The following is a 19,519-nucleotide window of genomic DNA, read 5'->3' as shown; positions in this document are numbered from 1 at the left end:
GAATGAACACTGCATTAGACTCAGAGCAGGGAGACGTGGATTGGAGTTCCACCCTCTTCCCTGGGTGGCCTCAGGCAAGCTTTTGGTGGAATGAAAAATGTTGCTGCTTATTTGAAAACATTCCATTTCCACAATCTGTCAGCCCAGAACTTATTCTCAAAAGTAAACCCTTGAGTAAACAAAAAATTGTTATTAACTTTTATTATTAACTTTTATTTATTTACTATTTATTTATTATTATTCACTATTATTGTTCACTATTATTTACTGTTATTATTCACTGTGACAAATACCTTTAAAAGAGGAGTCTCTGGGACAGACAAGGACAATTTAAACAGCATCCAATTTATAAAGTCTCTTATGCTTGTAAAGTAAGCCTACACTGCAGAGTAGGCTTACTTTACAAGCGTAAGAGACTGTAAAGCCGTCAAACACCACTGGGTTGAATGAATCCAGTGTGGAGTAGTAGTCAGTGTTGGAATAGGGCCTGGGAGACCCAAGTTTCAATCCCCACTGGGAGGAGAGGCTCCCCTCTTGACCACTAAAAAGGCTGTGCTGGGGATCATGGGACCTGCATGTAGAAAAGATGTACGGGGCTGGAGAACTGGAGGATATTAAATGGAGCAAGCTGGCTGGATCCAACCCCTTGGTTGTCAGGATGGTTACCAGGACCTATCAGAACTTAAACTTTTTTTCTTTCTGGCGGGCTCCGCAAATAATGAGGAGCTTCTGCAGATGGCCTGGCCCTTCCTCCCCTGAGCCAGCAGGGCTGTCCTCGTCTGTATGTTCCTTCCCTTGCTGACCCCTCTCTGTTTCTGCAGGGCACCGACTTCATTGGGCGGGAGGCACTGATGCACCAGAAGCAAGAAGGGGTCTACAAGCGCTTCACCATGTTCATCCTCGAAGACCACAATACAGACTTGGACCTGTGGCCCTGGTGGTGTGAGCCTATCTTCCGGAATGGACACTATGCGGGCCAGACCACCAGCAGCGCCTACAGTTACACCCTCGAGCGGCACGTCTGCCTGGGTTTTGTGCGGAACGTTGACCCGGAAACTGGTGAGGAGCAGCTGGTGACGCCTGACTTTGTCAACCGGGGGGAATACGAGATCGAGATTGCCGGACACCGCTTTCAGGCCAAGGCGAAGCTCTACCCTTTCAGCTCCCTTTTCACGCCCCGCCGACGCAAGGACGAAATGGAGTTCAGCGGTTACCAGGGAAAGTGAGACCTCTGCTGAATGCAGGAGGGGTTGCCGACCCTTCCACCGCTGCTGGTTGGACTTGGTTTAGCCTCCTAGGTCTGTTACATTTTTGTACGTTTTAAACCCTCCTCTTTTCCTTTCATCATTTTAATCTCCGCAGCTTTCTGCTGCTCCCCGGATATCTTCCTACCTTCGCCACAGCCGCTGAGCTGCTCCAAGCTAATGGGCAGGTGGACCGGCTTCTGCTTACGGGATGTGGACAGTCACATACTCAAACAGGGGCCTTGAGCACTCCGGCTTTCTTCTGGAGCTCTCTCTTTGGTTACAGCACTTAACAGCCAGCTGCAGAGCCGCCTTGCAGAAACACTCGGCGGTACGCCCTGCCCCCTGATCCTAGTTGTTCACGGTTTTCCATCTTCTGCTTTTTCCTGTCGAAGCTGTGAAGAAATTAAGAGCATTTCTTCACATTGGGAGAGAGTGCCGTCTTTTGGGGCAGGTTCATATCTGCTATCCTCCAGGCAAGATTGGAACAGGAGGTGGGGGAAGAAATGATTTACGGAACATTTGGGTTCTTTGAAGTGGAGCTGTCTGGAGGTGGTGGAATGGCATGCTTTTTCTTCCTCCCCCCCCCCCTTTTATTGCCAGAAATGCATCTCCTCTTGCACAGGGTGTCTGCAGTCCTCAGTGTCTGTTTGATTACATAGTTGCAGTGGGTGATGGTGTATTTGCTGTACCCAGAATCTTTCGGGGCAGCCACCTCTTCTCTGATGTTTCTTAGCTTTGCCTGTATTCGGTCTCAGGTTGGTTATGCAGTATATTGGCTCTTGGAGGGGGATGGCTTTGAGAGCTGCACCTCTTGGCAATTTGGAGGGTGGTATTGAAGGCCTGCCATTGTGACTGAAGGTGGGGTGCTGGAAGTGGCCTGCTGCTTAGAATGACCCCTGCTCCATGGGTCCTGCCCTTCCTGTCTGTCTGTATCTTTCACCTCCTGCTGTATCCTCTGGACGGATGGCTGCCTTTGTTCGTCTACATTTCTCAACTCTTTTTCCTCTTCTCTTCCTATCCCAGCACTGGCCCCAACTTCAGCTACCAGTGGAAGGCTCAAATGCTCCGTACAGCCACACAATACAGTCCACACGAGATGTTCTCCTTCCTGGGAAAGCTCAATGCTGGGGATGGTTTTAATGTAGGGCATGTTTCCAATGAAAGATTCCCCTTCCCCTGCCTGTCATTAATTGGTGCTACATTGGAAAAGAGCACATTTACATCGACTCCAAGATCAACAAGTTGTTTACTGCAAACAGCTTGTTTCTATTTGCAAACCCTTCAGTTTATTCCCACCTCTTCCCATCAGATGCATGACACCATTCTGTTGGGAGGGGATCATTTCAAAGGGCCCCTACATAGCTTTGCACCCTTCTGCTTTTTTTTTTTTGTTGCTCTGCAGTTCCTCTTTAAAAAAAACAAACATGTCTGGACAGCTCGCTGTTACACATTATCCAGATAATATTGCTTTACTGTTGTTGGCCTTTTGAAGAGAAGGTGATCAAGACATCCCAATGTCCCTGCATAGCAAAGAGATGGAAGGGATGTGACTGCAAGTTACCTTGGAGTTTTTTGAAAGTGGGGCTGGGGGCAGAACTAAGTCACAGCACTCATGGCCACTGGAGCCATCCCTTGCCCTGTCAGTTGAAACCATATTGAGTCTTTGGCAGAAGAAGCCCTGCTTCTTGAGTCAGGCCCAGAGGCTGCATTTCGAGGCAGGCCAGGAATATATAGCCCCAGACTGTAAAGCGGCCTATGAAACTCTCTGCCTTTCACCCAATCAGATGCATTGGATGGAACTGCAGCATGCCGGGTTAAAAGCACCTTCTTGGTTTCCCCTCGTCTAGTTTTGATGCTTCCTATGTTTATCCGAGCCGAATCTGGCCAGATGATATTTTCCCCAGAGAGATGAAGGCAGCTTGTATACAGTGAAAGCAGTGGTTCCTCTTTGGCCCTTGTTCTAATTAGTGCTGGAAGGTGTTGTGGCTTTTTTTAAAATTGAATTTTAAATAACGTTTTGGACCAAAGACAATAGGGTGGAGCATATTCATGTATGGATGGAGAAGTGAATCCCCTCTCAGCGCCTTTGTGGTTCTCTTAGACAAGTTTTTTTAATCTCTCACCTAACACAAGGACTAATTCTGAGTCCAGTTGCATTTGCACCAAAGAACCAAGCTTTACAGGAGAAATTTCAGTAGGTCACAAAGCTGAGGGGCTGGATTCTGGCTCCGTACTGTACAGCAGAGTCTGCTGGCTACCCAGCAGTTACCCACGGGTTGTCATTCTCTTCCCAAACATCCTAGCTCAGCAACCACAGCCTTGTGAAGTCCTGGTCTCAGCTGTACATGCTGTCATACTCTGGGTTGGATCCAGTGATCCCTCCCGAGAAGATGCTTCTGGTTGTGAATCTTTCTCATGTTACCTCCCACCCCTTGCAGTCCCATCTGACCAGGGGAAAGTTCATTTCTGGGATCATGGTATCCGTAGTGTGCAAAAAGGAAACAGGCTAAATCACCCTTCCTGCCTCTTCCCCTTGCATTTCCCCTGCGGACTGTTTTAGAATATTCCATAGCTGCCAATGTACATCCTTTTCCTCCTCCCCTCCCAGAAAGTCCTCCATGAGTCACTCCTTTTTTTTTTTAAAGTCTCACATGCACTTTAAACATGTTGGCTCATTTTGGTATTGAATGCCAGCTCTCCAGGATCACCTGTTCCTTCCAAGAATCAACTCCAAAACTGGTGGAGGATTTTTTTATTATTATCATTGTCCTCATTAGTAAATTAACAGCTCTTGCCAGCATCTCTTCTATGGGACAGGCAGTGGAGATCCAAAGCAGAGCGAAACCACCTCCTTACCTTTGGAGTGCCTTATGCTCACGGATGCTGGGAGACTGGGCCCCGGCTCAGCTCCATCCCATGTACTTGATTTCTCCACCTCCTCCAACGGGTGCTTTTTAAGCCTTCCTGAGTTCCAGGAGGCAGACGGCACAAATGGCAGTTGCCATCATCTGTGCCTTTTGCAGAACGTGCTCCTGCTTGGACTGTGGAAAGAGGCGGCCATCGGAGGTGCTGGACCAGCTTTTCTGAGTGAAGCCAGCCCTGAGAACTGCCATTCCAGAGTGCACAAAGGGGCCACCGGCTTCCCATCCGGTCAATGCTTTTAGCCCTACTAGGAAGCCATCATGTCCCATCATGCAGCACTTCAGCAGCTCTCTTCTGTTCCATGTTGGTTTCCAATGCTACCTAGTGTGTTTATCAATAAAGAGCTGTTTAACTACTCTTGGGGTGGTGTTGGTGGGCGTGTGTGGGAAAGACTGGCTGAGGTCTGAACCTGGCTTAGGGTACTGCTCAGGCTGGCCCTGGATGTTGCGTGATCCAGAATGTGAGCCAAGCCTCTGCTGACATCTGCAAAACAACTTGAGGCCTCAACTTGGTTGCCTGGGGTTGTGATTAGTCCTGCTTAGAGGTTTCCATGTAGCATTGCGGCTGATCCACTGATCTCAGAGTCAGAAGGAAAGAAGTAACCTGGGAGGCTGTAGCAAAAGACGGCTGAAGTGCGTGCATCAGGTGGTCTGATCTGGGTTTGATTTTGGTCTATCCTTACAGTGCCTCACTCCTTAGTTTGTTAATCATTCATTTTTGACCCTGGTCATTTAAAAAAAAATTTGCCACGTTCTTGTCCCTGCAGCAGGCAGGCCTGTCCCTGTTCAGTGTTGGATGTTTTGCTCACTGTGGGCTGATGGGTAAAAGGCACATAGCAGCAATTCTCTCAACAGATCTTCTTGCTAGGAAGTTTGGAATGACTGTGTGTCTGGCTTATTTAGGCTAGAGGCATTGTGGAGTGGGGGTGTGAGTGGAATTACAACAGTCAAGGCTTGGGGCAGGGGGATCCCCTGGTAATGGACTTCAAATTCCCGGGACCCCCACCGTCTTGTTCTTCAAGGTCCACTGATTCCTCCGAACAAGAATCCAGCTGCACCTGCTGCTTCCTCTATGGCCAGGAAGAAGGAATCCCATTGCTGTTGGCAACCCTGGAGCTCCCATCAGTCCTGGGTTTTAGGCAGTACTTCCTCTAAGCTGTGGAGTCTGGTGAACAAAAATTATACTTTGTGAACTATTGGTATTAAAATTGTGAGCTACTGCATAAATCAGTTCGCTCTGGGGCCATCCTTCCTGAGCTAAGGCAAAAATGTGTGAGCCGGAGGCTAAAAAACTGAACTAGCTCATACTAACTCACCTTAGAAGGATCACAGGTTGTAGGGCATGTCTGGGAGGTGAGGATGGTGCCGTTCCCACCCTCTGCTTCTATGCCGCTACCCTCTTCATAGGTTGGCGTTCTGTGTAGCTGCTTAGTTAATTTGGTTCGGTGAAGCCTTGTGACCCCATGGCAGAGAACCCCTCTCTTTCTCTGGGGTGGAATGTGTAGAAATTGCCTTCCTTTGGAAACTGGATGACAGGATCCTTCCCCCTCACTTAGCTTGCCAGGGCTATGCGTCCTGTTCTTTTGCCTTTTAATAATTTTTCAAAAGCACTAATAAATGTTTCTCAGGCTATAATTTCGCATACAGTTTACTAGCCAAAAACGTACCCATGCAAGATGCTAGTCAAAAAGTTGCTTTAAAAACCCAGGTATCCTTACAACAAAGATTATTGTTTTTAATTATTTGGTACATTTTCCATTTTCTACATCTTGTATCATGCTAAATTTTGTATCATTGCAACAGCCCGCTGGTATGAAATGGGAGCCTTGAGCATGTCCCCTTTCTGGTGCCCAAAACAAGTTCTTCCTGTACTTGAATCCTGTTTCTCTGCCTAGAAAAGAACCAGAATAATCCAGCTCTTGAAAGTTTTATCGCTGTGGGAAGGAGGAAAGAGAAATGCATCTGTTCCAAAAGTGAAACAAGTGCTTGTGCTACATACATTCCATGAGTGTATCATAGCTTGAGACTAGCTACAGACTTCCTGAGCTGTCTTCCAGTATTCTTCAGGCTGCCTACTTGAAGTGTTAGAAAAAGACGACTGCAGATTTATACCCCACCCTTCTCTCTGAATCAGAGACTCAGAGCGGCTTACAATCTCTCTCATCTTCCCCCACAACAGACACTCTGTGAGGTGAGTGGGGCCAAGAGAGCTCTCACAGCAGCTGCCCTTTCAAGGACAACTCTCACAAGAGTTATGGCTGACCCAAGGCCATTCCAGCAGGTGTTAAGTGGAGGAGGGGGGAATCAAACCTGGTTCTCCCAGATAAAAGTCCACGTACTTAACCACTACACCAAACTGGCTCTTTAGTTTGTGGATTCATTGCTGGCATTCACACATCTTTCTCCTTAGTTTTCTCACATCACAAAGATTTGGTATTTATTTCTTGAGGCCATTTTTAAGCCAGCAAAGGGCGGAGGGGTAGGTGGGAATTAACCAGGAATGAACTCTCTGCTGCTGTCCAGGGCTGTTTGATTTATTTATTATAATAAAATATTTCTACCCCCGCTTTTCCTCTTAGCTCAAGATTTAAACTGGAGGCGTGCTTTACTCTGTTAAAAAGGAATACAGGTGTTTTTCTTCATCAGCTCCCTGAACTATTGGCAGGCGTCGTCCTCAAAACTGTAAGGAAGCCTGTTAATACTGCTTCCTGCAGTCCACCCTCTTTTCTGGTCTGCCAAGGTTCAGAGGTTGGAGCAAACTTTTTAGGCAAGAGCAGTGCTTCCGGGGTTGCTAGCTGTAATGCCAGCTGCTACATCTGTGTGTCCTTCCCTTAAGATGGTGGGCATCCACTGGGGAAGGAAGGATTGGTACTGCATGGCTTTCCCACTGCAAAAGACATTGAGATGTGGGTCAACCAACATGGGTTTCTTCATTTTGCAAAGAATGACTCAACCTCTCTTTCGGTAGGGTCTTGGGGCTCTCTGGCCTAGAGCCACATTCTTGGGAGTTCTGCCAATTCTGCTGTCAATGTGTTGGGGTTTTCCCCCCAGTCCCTGCAGTATTCTGCAGGGCTGGGGCTCAGAATTCATACTGTGAAACAAAGACTGTGACCTTGAAGATGTGTTTCCCCAGGGAGATCTTTCGGGCAAATTCGCTCATTTCCAGCTCTGCCTCCAACATAGTTGGTCCCACGGCTGGTCTGGTGAGCACCAGCTCCCCGGTCTGGCGGTCCGCACGCTGCACGGCCAACATCCCTTGGCTGTTGCCCCCCAAGATGGCAAAGCGCAGGCTGTCTCCGACAAAGCGGCTGGTAGACATCTTGAAGAGGACCCTGGGCACCGTGCGGTTGGACTGAAGAGGCAAGTAGTGGAACGAGATGGAGTTGGCGGCTCTCTGGCAGGCTTTGCTGTCCATGGGGCAAGGGCTTCGCTCACACTGCCTGCAAGAAGACAGAAAGGAAGCAGCCCATCAGGGATGGTCTGAAGGGGCCATAGCTCAGTGGAGGGCATCTGCTTGGCATGCAGAGGGTCCCTGGCTCCATCTCTGGCATCTCCAATGGAAAGAATCAGGTAGGAGATGAAGACCTTGGGCGTTTTCACACTGACCTTACTCCGGAGCGACGTCCCTCTTCACTGCGCAGCGTCTGCGCGGATTTTGCACCAATTGCTCCGCAGAACCCGGAAGAGCCGCAAAGTCCCGCGGCTTTTGCGTCGCAAATGTAAACTGGTTTTTGGCGGTTTACATTTGCGATGCAAAAGCCGCGGGACTTTGCGGCTCTTCTGGGTTCTGCGGAGCAATTGGTGCGAAATTCGTGCAGGCGCTGCACGGTGAAGAGGGACGTCGCTCTGGAGTAAGGTCAGTGCAAAACACCCCTTTTCTTAAGACCTTGGAGACCTATTGCCATTCTGAATAGACCTTGATGGACCAATGGTCTGATTGGCTATAAGGCAGCTTCATGTGTGCTCAATGTGAAGTATTTGACCACCCCACGTGGCAGCACTTTGCAACTTATGCCCCAGCAGCCTCTGTGCTGTTGCCAGAAAATGGTGGGTTACAGCACACCGATCATGTCAACCAAAGGAAACTGCCTTATTATACTTAGGCAGATGATCAGTCTATCAGTGCTGGTAGGTGGCTGGCAACAGGTCAGGGAGAAAGAGAATCTCCCCAAACCCTGCTATCAGCACTTTCAAAGAGTAATTAAGAACAAAAGATCAATGGTCCATCTAGTCCAGCATCCTGTCTCACATAGTGGCCAACCAGTTCCTCTGGTTGGCCACTATAGTAGTTGGATGTCACTCAACCAAGTGAGCTGGGTTCAAAGAGTTGCCTGGGCAGGCTGGATATTTTGAATTGGCCAGGGAGCCTTGGAAGTAGCCCTGTCCAGTTCTACAGGATTCTGGGCATGAGCTGCTTTCATGGGACATCTCCAAAGGGAAGGCTGATGTTTACACTTACGCAACAGAAGTTTTGACATAGCTGGTGTTGAGTTGGGGCTTGGGGCACTCGGGCCGCACGCACTGGAAACCTCCGTAAACATTGATGCACATCTGTCCCCGGCTGCAGTTGTGTTGGTTCTCCGTGCATTCATCCACATCTTGTGAAGAAAACAGGGAGAATCTCTATTGTGATGTGGGATTCCAAGTCTGACAGGGTGTCTCCCCACCCCAATCCCTTCCCTGAAGATAGGCATTATGCACTACCTTCCCCTGGCAGACTGGCATACAGTAAACAGCTATTGTGGGATTGACTCTGCCACTCTCTGTTGACCAGCTGTCAAGGAAATGAGTATATTTCCTAATAACGGGCACCAAGCTTGGAAATCAGGGCCCCATCAAGTGCAGTATTCACGTTTCAATGGTCCTGAGCACTTATGGACTGCGTTGATGTTGAGCAATCCATTTCCCATGATGTGTCTTATGCATTCCAGTTATCATTAGTTCTCTCACCGATGCCCTGATTTCCCCTCCATTGTAACAGCTTGCTTAATGCATATGGGGCAGCTTGTTGTTGCTTCCAGGGCATGCAGGAGACGGAGAATCTTTCCTGTGCTGCCTTTAATGGCTTAAGAGAAACTGCTGTGTGGCTCCTTCCTCCACTGCTAGGTGGTGGCAGAAGCCATCTAGGAGGACTTCACACCACACCTCCAAGGGCCACCGGTACCCTTTTGGGGGGGGCAGGAACCACAGGATGGACTCTTCCCCCATGATGACTTCAGACTGCACACATTATGGCACATGGTGGTTAGAAGCCAAGCTTCAGTTGCTCCTAAAATTGTAAGGTAATGTTGGGATGGGTCCTAATTTGCAATCGCCCTGCATGCCACCCTAGCCTCACTGTTTCAAAACAAACTCATTCCAGTGCTGCTTGCGGGAAAACGTTTGGGTTTAAATCCTGAAGGTTGTTGTTTTCTTCGAAACACTACACATAATGCCAATAAGATGTTCTCATCTTATGGTGGGCTCCAAGACTGTGTGCTCTTAAACCAGGGGCAACGTTTGTGGCTGCCCTGGGCCCTGTGCTGGGGGGGGGGTCCTGCCCATTCAAAGCCCCCATTCCTTGGTAAGAGTGGAAACAAACAAAAAGAGCAGACTCCCACTGCCACCACAGGCACCCTTTCTGTCTGAGACTCAGACCACCTACTTGTAGCAACAGCCACTCATAAACATCCTGTCCAGGGCTTGGCCAGCTGTCTCAGCAACAGCCCTTCATGGCTTGGGCTTCCAGTGACAGCTCTCACTCACCTCACAGGGCACAAAGGCCACCCCTTGCTTGGCCATAGTGAGGGGGGGAAAGGCTGGTGATGATTCCGTTCCCTGTTCTCTACCTTGGCCCAGGGCCCCCAGGGTCTTTGTGACTGCTGCTGCCCTCAAGAACACACAATTTGCTCATAAGCAGTGAGTCCTCACCCTGCCCAACGCTTTCCCACCACTGCCAATACTCACCAACACAGGTGCTCTTGTCAGCCTGGAGCCGGTAGCCCGCAGGGCAAGTGCATCGGTAAGAGCCGGGCAAGTTCACACATTCATGGAGGCAGATACGGGTGGGGCGTCTGGACTGGAAGAGCTGACACTCATCCACATCTGGGGGGGGAGGAACAAGGAAGGTGCTGAGTGATCATTGGATGTGGGAGCAGGGAGGGAGTGCCAGGGCCTGGAGGACTGGTGCAGTGGGGGCACATGTCTCTGTGGTTAGAGCAACACCTTGTCCTCTCAGCTCCTGTCCATAATACAAGCCGCTCCCCAGCAAATGTATTCCACCAGGATGTTTTGGGTAGAAAAAGCCTAGCAGGAACTCATTTGCATATTAGGCCACACCTCCTCATGCCAAGCCAGCCAGAACTGCATTCCTGCTTAAAAAAAAGCCCTGTGAGTCACATAAATTATGTAAGTTATGCACCAGTTTATGACTGGCAAATCTCCTTACAAGCTTAAAACCACAGTTTTTATGTTGGACATAAACTAGTGTAATATCAAATCAACCACTAGGACAGGGGTTCAAACTCATTTGTTATGAGGGCCAAATCCAACATAAATGAGACTGTTGGGCTGGGCCATGTGTGTCATAAAATGTAATGCCAGATAGTGGAGGTATAAATTTTTATAAAGGACTTAAACACAATTGAAGATTAAAAAAAAAAAACCTTAAAATAAGATATGCTTAAGAGATTTTGTTTATTTAACAGTTTCTGATAATTGACACTTCTTGTTCTGAATTGCATCAAAATCTGGAGACAATGTGCTGTAGCAATCTTGAGCATGTTGTTCAGGTGTGTGTCTGTAAGAAATCTCATGGTCAGTGCTTTGAGCCTAAGACCCAGAGGGAAACATGATATGGCTGAGCATTGCAAGCTTTTGTACATAAGTTACAAAAGCCGCCCTGAGCCCGCCTGGCGGGGAGGGCGGGATATAAAAATAAAATATTATTATTATTATTATTATAAGTTGCTTCATGTGCTGGTCAGCCAATGGAGAAAATAGAGACTTTGCTCTGTAGCTCTTGTGCGATTGAGTAAGCCTGGCAAAGCAAGCTGTGATGTAGAAGGAAGCGAGAGAGAGAGAAGGAAGCAGATGACAGTGAGCTGCTTGCGGGCTTGACAGGAGCTCTCTGGGGGCCTGATTCGGCCCTTAGACCACATATTTGACATCCCTGCATAGAGGGAGCTAAACACATGGGAAACAGGAATTTAAAAGCAAGGAAAATGAGACTGCAGAAAAGCCCCAAGGCACCAGAATGACACCCAGACTTCTCCTTATTCTCCTATCCCACACTTCTTCCCACTTACCTTGGCAAATGCCCCCTGCTTGCATTTGGAAGCCTGTGTCACAGCTGCACTGGCGTGAGCCCAGAGCATTATCAGCACAACGGGGCTGACGGCTGAAGGATGAGTTACTCAGTGTTACCCAATCTGCAGACAAGAAGCAGCCTTAAATTAATCAAATATGTGGTGAAATTACCCTTCACCCCCCAGGTACTACCTGTAAATAGGGTCTTCCTTTTGGTTATTTATTATTTAGTGGATTTTTATTCTGCCCTACCCTGTGAACAGGCTCAGGGCAGATTGCAACAAAATCAGAACAATTAAAATCAATAACAGTTAAACCAGTGGTTCCCAACCTTTTTGGCATCAGGGACTGGTTTTGTGGAAGCCAATTTTTCCACGGATTGGTGGGGGCGCTGGGGTTTTTGCCGCCCAGGCTGCCCCCCCACCTGTGCCCCATCCCTACCCCCATGGGGGTGCTCAAATGGGTGGGAGACTGGGGCTGCTCCAGGTGGCAGAAGTGCCCAATCTGCCTCCCCCACCCATTTAAAGACCCCCACTGATCAGCTGATAAATGATGCATAGGAAGGTTGCCACGGCGCCGCCCCTTCCGCTGGCCTGGGACCCGAGCAGATGAAAGAGGCAGTATGGCCTCACTTCGAGGCTGTCTCCCATGCAAAGAGGCAGCTTCCAAGTGAGGTCGCACTGCCTTTTTTGTCCACCTGGGTCCCAGAAGAGTGAAAGGGGCGGTGCGGTGCAGCGGCCCTGCCTCGCGGCCTGGTTACTAACAGGCCACGAAACGGTACTGGTTCATGGCCCAGGGGTTGGGGACCCCCGAGTTAAAACAATTAGGTTAGGATCAGGCTCTGGGGAAAAAGAACCATGGCTAAGACTTGGACATGAATTAAAGAACTCCAGGGGACTCAAATCCAGGTAGGGAGCCTACCCACTTCATGGCTTGATTCCCTTTTCTAAGTTTCTCAGGAGTTTTAAATTGGAAACCTATCCCTTATGACCATTTTTAATTGGGGAGTTAGTTACTTATTGACTTTAATTCTTTAATGAAAACAAAATGCTGATCAGGGTCAATTCTGTTTACATGAAATGCACATCTAGGTGCCTAGTTATCAGAGTCCTCTTTTAAAAAAAAAAGCGGGGAGTAAACAAATCCTTTCAGGTTATTTTTTAAAGTGTGGTGGGCTTTTTAAAGGAGCTGGAACTACCCCAGAATGAATTGGAAGAAAAATATGTCAAACAGATTGTCTCCTTGGAGAAGCTGGAGTAAGCAATGGTGGCGTAGTTAGAGCATTTCTGATTCTTGTTTGACCTCCAGTGGTAACTGTAGAGATGTACATGCAGCTAATGTGGGAACGGAGATGGGGGGGTGGGGGGAAGGAAAATTGTCCCAGTGTGCTCTAGTTACCATCTGAAGTTTCCCTCATTGGGTACAACAGGAGAAAACAGCAAGAGTCCAGTAGCGCCTTAAAAACTAACAACATTTGTAGCAGGATATGAGCTTTCATGACGCACTAAATGCTCATCCCCTGCCACAAATTTTGCAAGTCTTGAAAGTGCTATTGGATTGTTGCTCGTTTCTACTGCTACAGTCTAACACAGCTATCTATCTGCGTATAGCAGGGTATCTGTGGCCTCTTCCGAAGAAGAGTGAGAGGTTTTAGGCATGAAGATCTTGCACTGCTTTTTAAAACTCCCCAACTCTTATAAACTTTGCCCCCCGCCCCCAGCCAATGCTTCCGGAGAACAGAAGCTATTAGACATGGATATGAACTGAGCCGCAAATTACAATTTGTGCATGAATTGGGCAATTTGTGGTTTGTTCTGAACTGGTTCTGACCTTGGTGCTTCATTTGGTTCATTTCTGCAGTTCATTTTCCCAGAATGCTCGGCACTAATCCAATAAATTACTAGGCAATGCTGGGTGTGGGCTTCTGGGAGCCTTAGAAACACCCACAGCAGTTGTCCATAGCTTGACTGGCAGCTCTGAGAGCCAATCATGATGAGAGAAGAAGCTGAGCTTTCGGGGGGGGGGGGGAAGGGCTATAATTCAGACATTCCCAATCCAATTTTCACCAAACCTGGAGAGTGGGTGGAGGAGAGCCTACTGAAGACTCTCAGTGAGTTTTACACCTCCCAAACCAAACAAACCAATGAATCACAAATCTGGTCAGAAATCAAATGTATCATGAAATGAAATAAACCACCATTTCCCCCAGTTCTTGCCCATCCCTAGTTGCTGAACCTCAAGCAGAGTTGAGTTCTTGGAATAGGACTATCCTGTCTCCGCTTTCCACTGTAATCTCCCCTGCCCCGAAACACTCCCCCTTTCCTTGGTGACTCTTACTAACAGCACTCAGTGGGGAGAGCCAGGAGACATCACCCCCAGTGGCACAAAAGGGCTGACAAATGCAAGCTATTGTGTCCAAGATCAATTGAGAGGACTTACTCAGTGAGTAGCATAGAGGCAGATGTGAGTGCCCCATCTGTTAGTCCAGGAAGAAATACCCCTGTGACCTAAATTCAGTTGCAACTGATGTAGCACACCCAAAAGTCTTATTTTGGTCCACCCTTTTGTGATTTTTTTTAGTTTCTAGAAAGATGAGAGTTACCAATTTTCACTGAATTTAGTGCAGGGCAGGAGGGAGAAGAAATAAAGTACTTAACTACATCTTATACTCCCCAAATGAGAGTAGCCCCATCAGTTCTAGGCTCTGTTGTCTTTGAAGGTTTTTTTACCAGACACAGTAAGAGGAGGCTGAAGTCAGAGACTCCCACAAGGGAAGCAACAACTCTGGCTGCCTTTGTCTATTTGGAGTTTGGTTCTTTTTCTCTCATTCCCTTCAAAGTTAATTCCCCACTCCCTGTCCCGCTTCATAGGGAAAGTTAGCTACTAAGGAGCTCAGTATGAGATGACCTCTTTCCCCACCACCCCAAAAAGTCAATCACAGGTGCCCGAGACTTACAGGAATAAACTGGAGTTTGGCAGGTGGCACCTGACCAAGCACTGGGACACAAGCAGCTGTAGCGGTGTGTGCTCCCCACACAGGTTCCACCATTGGCACAGGGGTTGCTGGTGCAGTCATTGATGCCTGTGTTGGGAAGGGACGTGGAGAATCTCATCAGATACAAGAGCCAATCATTTTTTTGTTTCAGAATTTGTCCCCTTAAGGAGAAGTACTCTGCACTGCAATTTTGGATAGTAACCATCCTCTATAAAACATCCTTCTATTCTTTTTGGGTTAACCAGGAAGCTTGAGGTTCCCCTTTCAAGCATCCTTGCTGGGTTCTTCTCCCAGGCCTGCCTTCCATTCAAGTAGAAATGAAGTGGATCACTGACACCTAGCACACCACGAACCTCAGAACATCCCCCAAACAGGCTGTCTACACATACTTTTGCATAAAGGTTGTTGTCCACTCCATGTGCCATTATCCAGGCATGTCCGTGTCTCAGATCCCACCAGGAGGAAGCCAGAGTCACACAGGAAGTGCGCATCATGACCCACAAATGTTTTCTTGCCCAGCCGCCTGCCATTTAGGGGTGCTGGCAGTAGAGTACAGCTTTCTGTGGTGGAAGAGGAGCAGAAAGGATGGGTGAGCAAGACAAGAAGGCCTTCTTTTGGATCCTGGTACCTACCAATTGGAAATGGCTACTACGTATAGAATATATATGTAAAAAACATAGGCTGGGGGGGGGGTTTGTTATGGGCTGCCCAGGCTATCATGGCCTGTGTCATTAGGCTGAGAATCTTGGGTGGAGAGAGCAGAAAGAAATTTCTTAGATCTTCCTGGCATGTTTAAAGGGCCTGGTCTCTTTGGAGAAGAATCAGCCACCTTGATCAAAAGAACTGGCCTTATGGATGCCTTATCCAGTTTTAGTTTAGTTTATTTGATTTATATCCTGCCCTCCCCACCGAATCCGGGACATTCTATATGCAAGTATTTTGTACGAGAAAATGTTCTCTTGCCTTGCCTCCATATTTAATTTGGAATGGACCTCATTCAGTCAGATTTTACAGAGAATACATCCGTGATTGTCAACATCCCATTCCACTGTTTTCATCTTTTGTCACATTTTTCAAGAATTGATCTGTGACAGTTTTTAAAGACATAAAATTCAGCTGTCATCCTGGCTACCTCATCTCGATTGTCAAAATGTTGAGGTTTTTTTCTTAAAAATTATGTTGTGTCTTTTTTAAAAAAATGCATTTCATAATGTCATGGTTTTGATGGTTTTAAAATAAATAATGAGCAATCACTTTGGCTGCAAAAGGAAAAGCAGTAAATCACAACTATCACTATCAGCCGGGAGGAGAAAAATAGATCATTAAGGATTGGCCACCTGAAGTGAATAGGAAGCAACTAACTAAGCCAGTCAAGGACATGGCTATAAAACAGATTAAAATGTAAAGGGATAGTTACAGAAAGGAACAGATAATATGCTCATAAATACAGATAATATGCCAGATTTCTATATCGAATGTAGTGCTGTATGAAGGCCTATGAAAAACCATGGTTTTAATTCTGCCTGCGGTGGACTGCAGTTGATTTAAGCAGCATGCAACTGTTCTACTCTCCTAGCTTGGAAACGATGTTGGAAAGCTGGTTCTAGTTTTACCACCGGGCCAAACATTAGTGAACACTTCCATTGTTTTCAAGCAATGTCTCAAATGCTGCTCACTGAGGATTTTTGGGGGGGAGAGGGGGGATGTTGCTTTGTACTTCCAACGGAGATGCTCTTTCAAGGCCACACTTTTGCAAAGGTTTGTGAGAAGAAGTCCAACTTGTCCTAGCCATAAAGGCCCTCTTCTGCTGCTAGGACTAGTTGGAATTCTGTAATTAAGAGACCTCCAGGATTTCAGGGGGACCAACAGGATGCTGGGATGTTTCCATAGAACTGTAACACAGTTCACTTTCACTACATTGGATTGGTCATATTAATGATAAAAGCCCTACTGGATTAGGCCAACTGGCTATCTACTTCAGCATGCTACCCGTGGCCAGTCCAATAGGTCTAGGAACATTGCAAGGCAATAGTATTTTCACGTTATTTCCCCCAAGCAACTTGACTTTCTGGTAGACTTTCGGATCATGAGTCAGCTATCACAGCTGTAACTAGTTCTTTAAAAAACTGTTTCTCTCCTTATCAGACCTAGCAGAATCCTATGTGCAGCAAGGTACAGTGCGGTGTAATAGCAGCATTAATCTTTGGGGAGAACGTGGACTCTGATCCTGACATCCACGGTGTCACACGGGGTTAATCACACTTGCTTAGCCGAACCTACCTTACAGGAGCAAGATTTGATTCCAGTTGCACCTTAAAGACCAACCAGATTTCCAGGGTAGAAGCTCCCATCACCAGCTAAGGCACTACTGGACTTGAATCTAATTTTCTACTGCAGACCAACATGATTGCCCATCTAAAACTACCTTACAGGGTTGTTGTGAGTATAAAAAAAGGAGAAAGGCCTATGCATGCCAGCCTGAGCTGCTTCAGGTGCAAAAGTAGATGGCAGATAATTTGCAACCCTCACAGCACAACCCAATTTGCTCTGTTCCTGGTCCATCCCTTCCAACTAGCCAGGTACCCCTCTGGCTGCCAGCCCTTCTACCTACCATTGCGCTTGGCCACTTGCTTCTGGATGTTGCCCTGAAGAATGGTCAATTGCTTCTTAAGGTTGCGCATGTTCTGCAGCTGGGCAGCCTCGTGGGAGGACAGCAGCTTCTGCATCTGCCTGATGGTGTTGGCCACTTGCTGCTTGCTCAAGCAGCCCTAGAGGAAAAGAAATCCAGGGCGGAGGAGGAAAGGAAACTAGGGGACAGCCCAGAGCCATGCAGATGACTCACTAAGACTGAAGAGACGCTGTAAGTAGGGGAACTCGAATGCATGCCAGTTTAGTTCATGTCCTGCTCACCATTCATAAACAGCCAATTTTTTTGACAAATCGTTTATCTGTTTGTGGACCTGTTCCGGCCACTTTGGCAGGATGCTTTGCCATATTCCTTCCTAACAGTGCAGGATGATGCATTTTCACACAGCTTAATTGAGTTCTACTCCTGTCCTTGCTGCTCTGCTCAGCAAGAAGTTGTTTAAAGAGACAGTTAAATCAGTTACAGGTCATATAAATCAACAGTAAATAAAAGCTGTGTTTAAAGAAACAAAAAATCCTCCTGTTTGGCATTCATCTGAATAGACCTTAGCAATATTACTGCCTGCTGGTCTGTGGATTAGATTAGCTTTTCTGCGTTTATATAATTTCCCTCCTCCTCAAATCACACACCTTTGTGGCAATTCAGCTCATTAGGTGTGAGCTGAACAGATGGGGAGATTGGCTTATGGCTGGCTGTTGCAGTTAAATATGGGAAGCACGACTCTCAAACATGCCCATGGTGAAATCTGAATTCTCTCAAAAGAAGATTTAAGTCTGGACAGTAGATACAGTTTGGGATTCTGTTGTCTTCATTTTCCTCTAGGCTCTCCCTCCCATTGTGTCAGTTGATAACATACCAGTAGGATTGCCAGATCTGGGTTGAGAAATACCTAGAGATTTGGAGACTTCAATGGGATATAGTGCCACAGAGTCCACCTTCCAAAGCAGCCATTTTCTCCAGGTAAACTGATCTCTAAAGATCAGTTGTAATCCCAGGAGATCCCCAGCCACTACCTACATATCATCATTAACTACATGGAACATCAGTGTGATAATTCATGTATTATATTCCTTGGAATATATATTTGTCACTAATATCAACAAATCCTTGATCAAACAGGTTTCCTGTTGGACTGCCCACTATCCTGATAGTTAAAGTTAGGACATAAGAACATAAGAGAAGCCATGTTGGATCAGGCCAATGGCCCATCCAGTCCAACACTCTGTGTCACACAGTGGCCAAAAAACCCAAGTGCCATCAAGAGGTCCACCAGCGGGGCTAGAAGCCCTTTCACTGTGCCCCCCCCCCCAAGCAGAAGAATACAAAGCATCAGTGCCCCAGACAGAGAGTTCCAACAATAAGCTGTGGCTAATAGCCACTGATGGACCTCTGCTCCATATGCTTATCCACACCTCTCTTGAAGCTGTTTATGCTTGTAGTCGTCACCACCTCCTGTGGCAGTGAAGTCCACATGTTAATCATCCTTTGGGTGAAGAAGGACTGCCTCCAGGTGATACCTGGAGATCTCCTGTGTTTACAACTGATCTCCAGGCATCAGAGATCAGTTCACCTGGAGAAAAAAGCCACTCTGGAAGGTAGGCTGTATGGTATTATAGTCCACTGAAGTCCCTCTCCTCCCCAAAGCCTGTCCTCCTCCGGTTCCACCTCCCAAATTTCCAAGTATTTCCCAAGCCAGAACTGGCAATCTAGTTAAAAGGCCAGATGGGTGCAACCTTATTCCTCTGCTAATGGCAGTATGAACCAATATGGTGGGAGCCCTGATTCCCACCCCCCTTTTCTGCTCCCTGGTCTGTGAAGAGAAAAGGCTGAGAAATGCGGCAACCTCTCCTTAATTACCCTGGTGTCTTCCTCACTCCCACCAGTCTCCACCCCCATTTCCCCAGGCCTCAGCCCCTGACTTAAAGACTCCATTCTGGCTCCTCCCTCCTGCATTTCAGGGTCCGTCTTACCTGAGTGCTGCTCCAGGGCAGGTGTAGGATGCCCAGGGTCACCAGGGCCAGCACTTTGGGGAGCATTTTGTGCTCTGGCAGGAAGATAGGAAACAGTTTCTCTGCACAGCTTTCCTCAGGCAGCTTTGTTCAGGAAAGAAAGAAAAGTGAGAGGCAATTGCAGCAAGAGAGCAGGGTGGGGAATTACTATCTCCAGTTCTCCTGGGGAAAATGTCTGCTTTGGATGGTGGACTCCTTGACATTACACTTCGCTTTCCCCAGCCTCTACTGCCAAATGTGCAGGGATTTCCCAACCTAGCATTGGCAACCCCAGGCACAGGGGGATAAGCCAACTCAAACCATCAGTAGCCCTAAATCTTCCCTTTCTAAATGTGGCATCCCTCTTCTCACATGGTGCTTCTATACCTGAGGTTGTAACATTTTCATTAATAAGAACTACTTCTGTGCAATTT

The 19,519-nt window shown here is 47.4% G+C and overlaps 2 protein-coding genes across 4 annotated transcripts in view; one reads left to right on the top strand and one right to left on the bottom strand.

Annotated features, from left to right (window-relative positions):
- The window catches only part of PDPR (pyruvate dehydrogenase phosphatase regulatory subunit), a 36,722-nt gene extending 32,198 nt beyond the window's left edge, over window positions 1-4,524 (top strand). For both annotated transcript variants that reach the window (XM_060253622.1, XM_060253621.1), the window contains exon 18: window positions 822-4,524. In XM_060253622.1, the coding sequence (XP_060109605.1) occupies window positions 822-1,226 (405 nt within the window). In that variant the 3' untranslated portion in view covers window positions 1,227-4,524. The remainder of the gene's footprint in view (window positions 1-821) is intronic.
- A 2,168-nt stretch (window positions 4,525-6,692) lies between these two features.
- On the bottom strand, window positions 6,693-19,169 carry LOC132582367 (fibulin-7-like). 2 transcript variants are annotated; one of them, XM_060253910.1, is made up of 8 exons: window positions 19,068-19,169; window positions 17,062-17,218; window positions 14,840-15,010; window positions 14,412-14,537; window positions 11,455-11,577; window positions 10,115-10,252; window positions 8,628-8,766; window positions 6,693-7,608 (listed from the first exon to the last, which is right to left on the bottom strand). In XM_060253910.1, the coding sequence occupies exons 1-8, from the start codon at window positions 19,131-19,133 to the stop codon at window positions 7,248-7,250; spliced, it is 1,281 nt and encodes a 426-aa protein (XP_060109893.1). In that variant the 5' UTR covers window positions 19,134-19,169; the 3' UTR covers window positions 6,693-7,247. The 2 variants fall into 2 exon arrangements, with proteins under 2 accessions (XP_060109893.1, XP_060109894.1); XM_060253911.1 differs by lacking the exon at window positions 14,412-14,537 and having other exon boundaries at window positions 7,216-7,608; window positions 19,068-19,139.
- Window positions 19,170-19,519: the final 350 nt, after the last annotated feature.

Source organism: Heteronotia binoei, chromosome 14 (genome assembly GCF_032191835.1).
Source record: "Heteronotia binoei isolate CCM8104 ecotype False Entrance Well chromosome 14, APGP_CSIRO_Hbin_v1, whole genome shotgun sequence".
Classification (NCBI taxonomy): Eukaryota; Metazoa; Chordata; class Lepidosauria; order Squamata; family Gekkonidae; genus Heteronotia; species Heteronotia binoei.
The sequence above is the reverse complement of the archived record's forward strand: the minus strand, read 5'-3'. Positions and strand labels throughout refer to the sequence as shown.